The 13,562-nt window shown below is 38.2% G+C and overlaps 1 protein-coding gene across 2 annotated transcripts in view; it reads left to right on the forward strand.

Moving 5' to 3' along the window:
- Positions 1-606: 606 nt before the first annotated feature.
- luzp2 (leucine zipper protein 2) overlaps positions 607-13,562 on the forward strand; it is a 248,338-nt gene continuing 235,382 nt past the window's right edge. The window contains exon 1 of one of the 2 annotated variants that reach the window (XM_049483255.1): positions 607-916. In XM_049483255.1, coding sequence (XP_049339212.1) covers positions 855-916 — 62 coding nt within the window. In that variant the 5' untranslated portion in view covers positions 607-854. The remainder of the gene's footprint in view (positions 917-13,562) is intronic. The other variant, XM_049483256.1, reaches the window with a different exon arrangement.

Consider the following 13,562-nt stretch of genomic DNA (forward strand, 5'->3'; position numbering starts at 1 on the left):
TGGTGTAGGTCCTAAAGAATCAGAGGAAAGGAGCAGGGGTTTGTGTAGGTTGTGTAGAGGGAGGGGGTTGAATTGGGGGGCTCCAAAGGTGATACGAGGTGTTGGCGAAATTAGAGGTGATTGAGATTGAGGGAGATTCTCTGCATCTCTAGAAAAGGAAGGGGTGGATTGGGGGTGTCTAAAGAATAAGACTAAAGGAGCAGGGGGGGGGGGTTGTGTGGGTGGTGCACAGGAAGGTGCTAAGGGGTTTTGGGCAATGTAGAGATTATTGAGATTGAGGGGGATCCAAAGATCTATGGGGTTTTCTGGCATGTAGAAAAGGGAGAGGTGGTATTAGGGAGGGTGGGGGTCTAAAGAAGCAGCAGTAAGGGAGGGAGGGGGGATTACAGGGACAGGGCTCTCGCCGGTGATGCCGCAGACAGATTGATATCGCGCGCAAGGAGAAAGAACAAAAAAAAAAGAAGCAGCAGCAGATCAGAGAGAGGAAGGGTGAAAGCTCGCGAGGCCACTGGCGCGATCTACGCTGACATCACACCCCCCCCAAATCATCCTCGCGCACTCACTCCGCCCCACAGAACCCCCCCACCTGTTCCTGAGCGTTAATAAATCTTGGCTGTTATTTAAAGCCAAACCGCCGTGCGCACTTTCTCTGTCGGTGCCTTTCGCGTGCACACATACAGGCTTACGGAGCGCGAGCCGCTCGCTCTCTCTCTCTCACTCACAGCTGCAGCCAGAGCGCGAGAGCAAGAAAGAGAGAGAGGGAGAGAGAGAGAGGGAAAGAGAGAGAGGGAGAGAGAGGGGGAACAGAGCGAGCGTTCGAGACACGCAGACAGAGGCGCGCGAGGAGAGGAGAGATGAAACTCGTCGGCGCGGTTTACGTCCTGCTTCTGCTTCCCGCGTGCAGCTTCAACAGCAGGTAGGGCTCCAGACGCGAAGTCTTTCATCCTCTTTATTGACCCCCATTCCTACACCCCCCTAACACCCCCCCAAAACCCCCGTCTCCCATAGCGAGCGGCTCTACTGCGGGTTGATGTGCCTCTGATGTGATGACCAACAGTGCTGCATGAGTGTGTGTGTCTGTATTGGACAGAGAGAGAGGAGAGAATGAATGAAGGGGTACAGAAAAAGAGAGATACAGACAGTGGATGAGACACAGAGAGAGGTTTTATGTGTGTGTTTGAAAGAAAGAGAGAGAGAGATAGATTAAGAGAAAGAGATACATAGAGAGAGAGAGAGAGGAGAGTGAATTCATTAAAAGGATACAGGCAGAGATACAGAGAGCGCTATATATGAGAATAATAGAAATGTGTAGAGAAATTGAGAGATACAGAGGTGTAGAATGAGAAACAGTAAGAGTGCGATTAGAAGGAGAGATTGAGAGAGAGGTGGATAAAGTGAGGAAGAGAGATTGAGAGAGAGAGACATAGAAAGAGAGAGAGATAGAATGAGAGAGAGAGGTTTATCAGCTCAACTTTTCTCCAGATCTGCTCTTGGGGTTGCGTTTCATGCCAGAGGCTGGAACTGAAAGAGAGAGATGCTTCTACTGCTCCCTCTCTCTCTGTATATCTCGCTACCCCCCTCCTTTCCTCCCTCCCTCTCTCTTTTTCTCTCTCTCTGTCTGTGGTGGGGTTTGGCTCGTGGGGAAATTGCAGCAGGTCTGGATAGCGGGGCAAGAGTTGCTCACTGCTGTGTGTGTGTGTGTTTATGTTGAGGTGCCAGTCAGTCAGTGTGTGTGTGTGTGTGTTTGTGTGTTGCAGTGCCAGTCAGCTTGTGTGTGTATAGAATACTGCTGAGGACTCTAAAGGAAGGAAAAAGATGAGGCATGTAGAGATGTAAGGTTTGCGGGAAGGATTGTAGGTAGGGTTTGAGGAAATGGGTATAAAGAAAAGGGAAGTAAAGGTCAAGAAAAGGGGTGTAAGGGTTGACAGAAGTGGTGTAGGGGTCAGGATAAAGATGTAGGGGTTGAGACAAAGAATGTAAAGGTCAAAGAAAGGGATGTAAGGGCTGAGAGAAGGGATGTAGTAGTGTAAGGGTCAAGGAAAGTGTGTAGGGTTCGAGGAAAGAAGTGTAAAGGTCGAGAAAAGGGGTGTAAGGGTTGACAGAAGTGGTGTAGGGGTCAAGAAAAGGGGTGTAAGGATCAGGATAAAGATGTAGGGCTTGAGACAAAGAATGTAAAGGTCAAAGAAAGGGGTGTAAGGGCTGAGAGAAGGGATGTAGAGGTGTAAGGGTGGAGGAAAAGTGTGTAATAGTTGAGGAAAGGGATGCAAAGGTCAAGAAAAGAGGTGTAAGGGTTGACAGAAGTGGTATAGGGGTCGAGGAAAGGGGTGTAAGTGTCAGAATAAGGTTCTAGGGGCTGAAGGAAGGAATGTAAGGGCTGAGAGAAGGGATGTAATGATACAAGGGTCAAGGGAAAGTGTGTAGTGGTTGAGGAAAGGGGTGTAAAGGTCAAGAAAAGGGGTGTAAGGGTTGACGGAAGTGGTGTAGGGGTCAAGGAAAGGGGTATAAGAGTCAGGATAAGAATGTAGGGGTTGAGGGAAGGGATATAAAGGTCAAAGAAATGGATGTAGGGTATGAAAGAAGGGGTGTATGGATGGAAGAAAGACGTGTAGGGGTTGAGGAACAGGGTTTAGTGTTTGAGGGGAAGGGTTAAGTGGTCCTGGGTAGGGGTGTAGGGGTCTGGGAAGGTGTGTAAGGGTTAAGGGAAGGGTGTAGGGGTCTAGGAAAGTGGCGTAGGAGTCAACAGAGGTGCTGTAGGGGTCTGGGAAGGTGTGCAAGGGTTGAAGGAAGGGTGTAGGGGTCTAGGAAAGTGGTGTAGGGGTCAACAAAGTCTGGAAAGGGTCTTGGTAACTGGGCGTAGGGGTTAAGGGTCTTTCTTCCTCAACTTCTTTCTGTGTTTGGTGGAATCCCAAAGGCTGGGTTCTGACCTGTGTGTTTCTTTGAGATTCTGACCACCTGATTCATAACACACACACACACACAAACAGATTGGCTGACAGAGAGCTCTAGACCTTTTGTTGATTGTGTCTCATCCTGTTTCCTCAAATCAAAGAGTGGTTCTCTTATTCTGCACTGATTCCTCTTTGAAAATCCAAGACACTATAATAAACTATACTGTAGTTGTTTTGTAGGTAATTCTGTATACTCTCACTGTTAGTGGTTAGAGTTTTCTCATCTAAAAGTTCACCTACATGGGCGAGGTTTTCCTATGCATTACATTGCATTGCATTACATTCATATAAATAAGGGTTAATCTACAGTTACAGTAGATACAGAGATCACTAGATGCATGATGCTTCTGCGTGAGAAGGAACTTGGATTTCAGCACAAAATCAGGTCTTTTTTTCGGTTGTTTAATGGTTGATGATGAACCTGAATAAACTTTAAATAATGGGTCTGAAAGTCCACTAATCTAAAAGAGCTTTCTTTCTGCAAATGAACAGAACCAAGCAATTCTTCAGTTGATCCAGATTAAGATCATCTCTTTTGCCTTTGGTTCAAACCATGGTTTGTGGCACCTTTTACACCTTTTATTTTGGTTTGGTCCAAACAAGGTACATATGACCGTATCCTCATACACACCCCCATGAACCAGAATCATGTTCTATAGCTGTAGTTATAATACCCAGCATTCAAAAATAGTGGAGCTTCAGCTTCTCTCATTTCATCTGTTTATTTTTGGACGCTGTTGGAAAACTGCCACGGTTCCCATTTTCATTAATTACGTCTAAAATTCAGAGGCTCTCCTCGGGATGCAAATGTTTAAACCCGGTTACATCAGTGGAAGCTTTTGTTCATTGTGTTCTATGGTGGTATAAGTGGGCTGGGAGATGGGAGGTGATGCATGCAGGTTGCTGAGAACAGTGCAGTTCTTCCAGAGTGGAACCCCTCCCCGAGCCTTCAGCAGCCTGGTGATGAATGAGTTCTGCATTTGGCTTTAGTAAGATAATGCTGGATAGCTAGTGTTGGTGTTAATGGGCTGCTCCATTTGAAATGCAATCTGTGACCCCATAAAAGAGCCCTAAACCACGACGTTAAATCTCGCACTGACGGACCGCGGATGGAGATAACTGCTGGCTGGCGTGAATCTTGTGTCGTAGGAGTGCTGCTCGTGTCGTGTGTGTTTGTTTTGCTACATAAACATCTTATGTACCTTATAAATAATTGGCCTACTAAAACTGAAGATGCTAAAGTACTGGGCGACATGTCTTCAGGTCAGTATTGTGATTAATTGAATATTTTACTTCAAAGAAGATGGGCAAAGCATTGGTGCTCAAGCTGCTTGCGATGGTTCATAAGCTATTGGCTCATTGTTTGATGCTCCTTTGTGTCACAGATCGGACTTGGTGGAATCACACAGTAAGACTATAAAATAATATGGACTAAACACTGATATGCCAAAAGGAACGGTATAGCAATATGTAACTTGGTCATGTAGTTTTGCTTCAGTGGACAGCCTGGGACCTGTATAAGTTGTTATAAACATTGGGTACCCATTAATGATATACTACCTTAGAAAAGCTCATTTTGACAACAGCTCAGAGTCAAGTGGCCACAATCAGCAATACAAGCGGAGTAGTAACTTTTACATTTCCTCTGTATACATTCATTAACATGAAGATGCATATTTACATATACTGAAATGATGCACCATGAAAGAAAGGGGTCGAGTGCAAGTGACACTTTAAGAGTTAAATTTAAGACTGTCCTAGATAACATATGGTCCCACTTAATATAGTGTTAAAATAAAGTTTATATATAAATAACTTTACCTGAAACATGTACCAGAATTTCTATAAGACATAGTTAATATAATTGTGAGCTATACCACCAAATAAATTACTTTTTAATCATATCCTATCCTATCAAATCCTATCCTATTTTAAGCATTATTTATTACAGGAGAGACCATCAAAAACAGCCAAAAAAGCAGTGCTTGTTTCATAACATAATAACTGTTTGTTTGAAGACCATTATCCCCCATAATTATCATAAATCAGGGTTCTACTTTTTTGCTGTTTTTAGCAAAAGAAAAATTCAAAATGTTCTCATTTCCTATAATATATTTGCTAAAGACAGATTATGTCTTTTATTTTACTTTAATCCTGGATATGACTGATGTTACAAATCTGATAAAATTCTTGTATTTTTTTATATATGAGTTAGGGTTGTGCCATATCATACTGTACGCAATCATATTTATGAAAGTTTTATTTTCATTTGCCGTTGCAGTAATGTATTCTTGAAATATATATATATTTATTATTTTTTTTTAATTCATTGTTTTGTCATATCGGCAAGAGTATCATTATCACAAAAAAGATCATGAAATACCATGATATTATTTTAGGACCATATCGCACACCCCTAGTGTTAACATAATATTATACAAAATATTGAAATAATTGAGATTGAGCAAGATGAAGTTGATTAGAGGTTCTGAACATCACACAGAAAACTCCAGAAGCTTTGTTTTTTTTAGTGCATCCTGATAAAGACCAAGATTCATGACCCACATTAATATCACTGCAGGTGAGGTGGAGAATTGTTCTGCTCAAATTTCTCAGGATTGAAACTCCGGCTTTTAGTTCAAGCGGTTTCGGTTCCCCGTTACAACTGTCACTCCTTTTCATTTCCACTTGCGCGAGCACAGCGTCTCCCATGGGATCCCAAACTCCCTCTGATGGTTCCAACTTTGATGTAGGGGAAGCCTGGCAGCCTCCTCTGGCAAGCCCACCTTCACTGGAATAACTGTCAGAGAGGAATCTGAGGGGATATAGACATCCAACTGGAGAAAGATCTACGTGACTGGTTTCAGCTTTTTCGATATAAAGCTTCGTGAATTTACAGTTCAGCACTTCTTAAAACTCCTACAAAGAATTCTTTATGATAAAGTGCTTAAAACAGGGGATGTTCTTAACGGAAACATTACTGTAAAAAAAAAAAATGAGCACAAAGTAGTTTTCTACATTAATGCAGAGGATCTGGATTGAATCAGTATCATTTCATATAGAATCTTTACATTATGTGTATATTATACCTTTGTTCACTAAGATCAATTTTGTTATTTATTGATCCAAATGAGGTTCTTCTACAATGCTTATTTTTTCCAGGAGAAAAAAATGTTCTTTTGTGTGGTACATAATGTTTGCCATTATTTAGATGTTAATCCCACCTCTCCTGTTACTTACGGAATTCATCTTCATATTAATAAAGGCTGCAAGACGCCTGCATATCATATCATCCCTAAAATCAGAACATTATAGTGTATATTGGACTTGTTTGCAACACTTCATTAAACGAGTGATAGACATAGCAAGAAAGTGAGAAAGAGAGCATCCTTATTGGTCTGTATCAGTGTTCTCTGTGCAGAACTTTCTTCCTGATTAATTTGTTTTTTGTTATGCTTAGTAGACTGATCAGTGCACTCCACCCCTCTCTTTCATAGTGCATCCGTTCAGTGTAGTCCTCAAGTTTAAAGTGAACGTTTGTTAAAACGTATATGTTAATACGTTTACATACAGCCTATATCAATATCAATCAATCAATAGAGCTTTATTTTTACTCAGTAATACATTGTGGGTAATCCTAATTTTCAATTTTCAAGTATTTAATCAGGTGAGCTAAAATAAGGAACTTATTTAACATGAACAAATTAATTAAAATCAAATGGTAATGATATTTCAAAATAAAATTATGATTGAACAGGTTGAATGTTAAACAATGTAAAATAGATAATTAGAATAGTAAAATGAAAAAAAAATATATATATATAAGGATTAAAATAAATGAAATAAAAAGGTAAAAGGACAAAAGTTAAACAAAGAAAACAATAAATAAAATGAGTAAATGAATAAAACAAATAAAATAAATAAAAAATGCTAAAAGATATTTTCTGTAGTGAATTCCAGCTGGCTGCTGCTCTCTAGCTAAAAGCAGATTTTCCCAGTTCAGAAAAAAAAAACTCTAAGAACCTGACAGATAATCCACTCAGTAGAGCGGATCTGATAATTGCTGCTATTTATAGAAATCCTGGATGAGACATAAGATGGCATATGTTATATTATATATTATATAAAATATAAGATTTTTTTTTTTTCCAAGCAAGGATGTCAGTAATACACAAGTTGAACATCTTATTGTTTTAAAGATACTTTAGCCCTCTAATGCGCAACATTGGTCAAAAATGACCCCCATTCATTTCCTATGTAACTTCATGTATGGTTGACGGTTTCTAGGATATATCTTAGCAATATATTAATTCAGTCATTCAGTATCCAATGCATTCTTCAATTAACTTGTTTGTGATCATCATACATCCTTATTTTATTGTTTCCGTTTTTAACTTTTTGAATAAAAACACTTTTTGTCTCACTACCCCTCTAAATGTAAATGTAAATTCATGTATGGCTGAGAGTTTCTATGATATATCTTAGCAATAAATTAATTTAATCATTCAGAATGCAAGGTATTCTTTACTTAACATGTTTTTGATCATCATACATACTTTATTTATTTATTTATTTATTTATTTTTTTTTTCTTTATTATTTTTTGAATACCTACCATTTTTGTAGACTCCTCAAAAATGACCTTCAATCATACATGAAGTTACATAGATATGGGTCATTTTTGACCCATGTTGCACTTTAGAGGGGTAGTGATACAAAAAGAACTTTTAATTAAGTAGTAAGACAGGAAATAAGGATGCACTATGGTAAAAAAATGTTGATTGAGAAATACCTTGAATATATACATTTTGTTAAATGAATTCATTGCAAAAGTATAGAAAATCAAGTCTTAGCCGGGTTACTTTAGACCCATGTTGCGCATCAAAGGGTCAGAGAACCAAACTATAACTTTTAGAGCATCTCTTCTTTCTCCATCATTTTTAAAGTACTGTTTATATATATTTATACATCAGAAGATGAGGACTGAGGATGAGAGGATGAGAGTTCACTGGACGGTCAGTGGCTACAGCTGCCTCCTCTTTCAGCGTGTTTATCCTATAGATCCCGGTGGCAATAATGTCATGTTAGAAATTGGCAGGTGTGACAGTCATTGCGGGGGTGATGGACGCCTCTGCGGTCAGTAGAGCAGGTCATACGTCTCACAGGTTGGAGCTTTACGGCCTGAGCGATTAATACTAAATCTTATGCGTTAATAGCAGCCTGGACAATAATACGTATGCGCCAGAGCTTCCTGGAACGTGATAAGATATTCTGCTCTGGCTTCGGATAAATAATGACCTTGGAGAGATGCTTTATGGTTGCCATGCCAACTACATTTATTCGCCTGATTGGACTGACTTTTATTGTGGAGTCTACTGTAGTCGGAGACTTTGCGACATTCGAGCCGGCCCACGTCCAGGCAGGAGACTTCTGAGCGTCTTCATTATCATTAAGACCTGGCTGGAACTCTTCTTCGGAGCCGCTTGATTTTGTGCACCACGCCTCTTCAGATCGAGGGCCCAGTTGTTTTGAAGCATTTCTGCACTGTAATGAAGATTTCTGCTTCTTTCATTTTTTTATTTGCTCATTATTTAGCTCAGAACTCTCTCTGTTCAACCGTTTTCTGGGCGTACAGGATTGCACAGTGACAATACTGGAAAAATTGAGTGATGAACTGTTTGAGACTACCAGCAGCTTAGATTATTATTACACATTAATATTATCATTATTACTACTCACAAATGATCTTCTGTTTGATCCAAAGACCCCAAACTTGGACTTATCTGTCCACAACACCTACTTCCTATCTTCCAGTGTCCAGTGGCCCATCACAGTCTTTTCTTTTTATCGGCCAGTGTGAGGTATGGCCTTTTCTTTGCAATTTTGACATGAAGTCCAGCATCCTGAAGTGGCCTCTTGATCGTTGATGCTGACACTGGTGTTTGACGGCTTCCATTTAGTTCAGCTGTCAGTTGACAGCCTGTGAAGACATTTATCTTCTTGCACAGTTGTGCATCGGGGCCTCCCACTACTTTTTCTGTCCTTGTAAAAGCCAGTTTGTGTCACTCTTTAAAAGGAGTAGTTAACAGCAAATACTGTAGATATTTTCAGTTTCTTGGCAATATCTTGCATTGAGTAGCCTTCCTTCTTTATCACAACAATGGACTGATGGGTCTGATGAGGACTTAGAATTGTTGCTAATAGGAATATATGCAAGATAAGCATCTATACAAAAAATGTGAAATGGACAATATTGCTTGTGAATTGCATAAAAATTTATTTATAACCGCCAAATATTTAAAGTTTTTTAAGTGAACCAAAGTTGTAAAATGTTTATATTCTGAGACTCATTTTTTAACAATAAATGGCAAATAATGAATGGCTATTTAAATGTTAATCCCACTTCTCCTGTGACTCACGGTATTCTCCCTCTTATTGAGGAATAGTTTCAGACTGAAAGGTGAGTTGTTTTGAAGCATTTTTGCACTGTAATACATCTTTGTATTCTTTATTTAAAACCTGGTTCTGGTTTAGTGAACCAAACATGTTTTTTTAATTTTTTCTGCAAAGCGTCTTTTTCTAAGGACAAAATAGTATTTGGCATAGAACCTTTATAATAAATGATGATTTTTCAGAAGGTGCACCCGTTTTTGACAAAGATTATTCTTTATTAAAGAGACAAACGTTGAAAGGATCTTTAGTGAACCACACAAGTTGCGAAGTTGGTATATTCTAAAGCAGATTTTGTAACAATGATGGAGAAATTATTAATTAATGAGCTAATTAAATCCCACTTCTCTCGTGACTCACGGTATTCTCAGGCTGAAAGCTGAGTTTTTGGTTTTTGAGTATTTCTGTGAATAATGATTTTTTTTTTATCTTTCAGTTTTTTTCTTACTCTATAATTTAGCTCAGAACTTGGTTTGGGTGAGTTTTTACTCCTCTTTTTTGGGCTCTTCATACCTGTAAACTGGGCATTCTGGAAATACTGGAGAATGTTCTGCTTTGTTTGAGACAACTGGATTGACATGGTCGATTGGCCAACATCTTATACTATTATTATTATTATTATATTATATTATTATATACATTATTCAGACAGATTATTAGATCAGATAAATGCTCTAAACAGATATGAATTCTGATACTAAACTGCATACTTCCCAGTTTTGGATCAATATGTCAGAACGTGCGGCTTATTGGAGTTTTAAACCCATCGAGACTCATGCTAAAAGCTACCTCCTCATGCATCATGTATCTGTGTCTGCTCTTCCTGATTTCTGCTGATTTGTAATTCATGGCCTCAATAAATACTGTATACTGTGAGGGCTGACTAGGTTATGTACCTACATGACGACCAGCTCAGCAGAATCTAGTAGAATCAGCCGTCCATCAGGGGTTTGCTCTAGTACCTCAGTGAAATCCATGATAAAGCCATATTCCTATACAAACTGTCCTTAACCCTTTCAACCCTGGGCTGTTTTGGTGTGCTTTTTCTCTGTTTTGTCAGTTCCTCTTTCAGGTGTTATAACCAGTGTTGGGAGTAACGGCGTTAAAACTAACGGCGTTACTAACGCCGTTACTTTTTTTCAGTAACGAGTAATCTAACTAATTACTATGACTGTAACTATAACGCCGTTACCATTTCCGACACCCCGTTACTGCACGTTACTTTAGCAGCTCTATGAACTTTTTTTTTTAATTTCGCTTTGCCCTGGTTAACCCCTCCTCTGTCCGGTGAACTTGAGCTTCTGGCCGCTGTGCCTGTGGTTTGGCGTGGTGAAGTGAGGCACAATTGTGACGATTTGCTGCTCTAATCAATTCAGTGATTGCCGTGGACAACCCAAGTTATTTTTAGCTGCTCCGGTTTTTGTGGTGCTGCTGCTTTCTATTTTAGACCTTAGATTCTCTGCCCGAATCCCACCTGACCTGAGGACCGACCCGAAATCAGGCTCCTATTTTTATTTTATATAAAGCTCTGGTGTGATAATCACAATGTTGCTAAGTAACCAATTATTATTGTTCACTAAAGCGAACGAAATAGCGAAAATTGAAAGTGAAAAACATTTGTGTTAACTGAATCTAATAAAAACGGTAATTAAAAGGAAAAACATAACTATCTCGAACTGTATTTTGTGTTTATAAAACTAACTAAAACGAACTGAAATTACTGATAGAATACCCTCATTTTTGTGTTTAATTTATTTATAAGCGCTGTTGTACAGCGGAGTTGTACAGCGGGAGTTGTTGTGCCGAGCGCGCGGCACTCGTGGTCCGTTAGTTCTTGTGTAAAGCGCTCGCGCTAGCAAGCCCACCCTAAAATGAACAGAAAAAATAAAAACAAAATAAAATTAAACTATAATAAAAATGAAAACTGTAATCACGTAGCTCTGGGCGCACGTGAACGCCTCCGCGTTTGACTTGCAGCATTGTGTGTAGCTGTTCTTAAAAATCATTTAAATTAAATAATAGTTCTATGCTTCTATGTTACAGTGTTAATTAACATAATTCTGATTATATTTCGCTCATTCAATCAGCCCGAAAACAGACAGTTTATGGGGCGGATCGGGTCAGGCTCATAATGACAGTTTATGGTTCGGGCTTGGGCAGAATGTGCACGGGCTCCGGCTGGGTCGGATTTTTTGGGCACGATCTAAGCTCTATTCTCTTTTGGTGAAGCTGTTATATTAATACCATTTTAACGGGCATTAAATTGTTGTTTTTGTCCATTATTTTGTTTTATATATACATATTTCTTTTGAGTGTGGCTTGGTTTGTTAAATTTCATCCCCAGACGCGTTTTTCCGCTTTTTTCAGTATTACAAGTTTTAGTAATTTTCTTTGGTTGTGTGGAGAATTTCGTTTTATTTTTTTGAAATTCGTTAGATTATATTTTTGTCAATATTTTGGGTTTATTTTCGTTTGTTATTTTTTGTTATTTTTCTAATAATAATAGTAAATGCATAATTGATTTCCTTTTTTTGACGGGCGAATAATAAAAAGTAACCCGATAGTTACTTTTACTGGTAACTAATTACTTTTATAGTGGAGTAACTCCGTTAGTAACTCAGTTACTTTTTTGGAGAAGTAACGAGTAACTATAACTAATTACTTTTTCAAAGTAACGTGCCCAACACTGGTTATAACACAGTAATTATATCAGACAGACACATGCCCTGAGCTCTCTTAATCCAGAAGACATACGGCTGCTCAAAATATAATCATTTAAAATGTAAAAGGAAGCAGAATTGTTATATTTTCCTGGAACTGATCATGTTTTGGTCAAAATTTTACCAAGCGTCTGTTATTTTTGAATGTATAGACTTTAAATATATTCATACCTAAGATATATTTTCAAAAATGGTTAGACTAGAGTGTTTATGAGTTGAAAGCATAAGAATATTGATCATAGTTCATTACATGGTTTATTACTACTTTGATAAAATACATGAAGAGCATCAGGCTGACTTATTTTTCTTGATAATCACACCTCTAGGATACATGTAGATACTAAAAACCTGACACTCAGAGCAGCCTATGCCTTTCAGTATTTTGATCAGGACACAGAAAGAAAACTATATACAAAAATGTAAACTTTTAGTATTTGTCTATCACGTAAAATCTAAAAAAAAACACATTTTAGTTTGTGGTTGTAAGATGACAAAATGTGGAACAGTTCAAGGGGTATGAATACTTTTGCAAGCCACTGTATATCACATATTTACTGAATGATATACCATTCCTGGAAGATCCCATAGCTTTATGTAGCCAATATAGACCACTCACTGCCCTCAGGGCAGCATTTCTCTACTGGGGGCATTATTGTGCAGAAACACATTTAATTTCACACGTTATTATTTTAAAAACTGAACTGATACAGAAACTTGTATAGTGTAGGTTGTACTGCTGTATTTCACCCTGATTGCCTGCATTATAAGGTATTAATAAAGCTATTGATTAATCCATAAAATTCTCATAAACCTTCTTAGCCTTTAACCTCCAAGATAGTTAATCAATAATCAATACAGCAACAAAGGGGTTTCTAATCCGCTGCATCATCACAGCGGGGACTGAAGTAGCTGTGCTTGTCTATAAGTAGCATTAGCCATTCATGTGATCTGAAGGTCTGTAACAGGCTGCACACAACAAGCTGTCACAACAAGAGCCCACTGACCGCCATGCAGCAAAGAGATAAAAAAAAATATATATATATATATATATAGTGCCTAATAATATATCTATTCTATATCTAAGCTTGAATATTGTACTTTAAATCAATAAAAAAATCATCATACACTAAATAGATAGATAGATAGATAGATAGATAGATAGATAGATAGATAGATAGATAGATAGATAGATAGATAGATAGATAGATAGATAGATAGATAGATAGATACTTTATTTATCCCGAAGGAAATTTAGGCATCCAGCAGCAACAACACAATACAATAAGAAACAGATTCAAACATAAATTAAAACACAGAAGAATAGAAAAAAGAAGAAAAAATATATATATGTATATATATATACATATATATATATATGGCTATAAAAAACGTACTATACAAGGTAAGATATATATCTGTAAATGCACAAAAATATTGTCACCTGC

This window comes from Astyanax mexicanus, chromosome 9 (assembly GCF_023375975.1).
Source record: "Astyanax mexicanus isolate ESR-SI-001 chromosome 9, AstMex3_surface, whole genome shotgun sequence".
NCBI lineage: Eukaryota > Metazoa > Chordata > Actinopteri > Characiformes > Acestrorhamphidae > Astyanax > Astyanax mexicanus.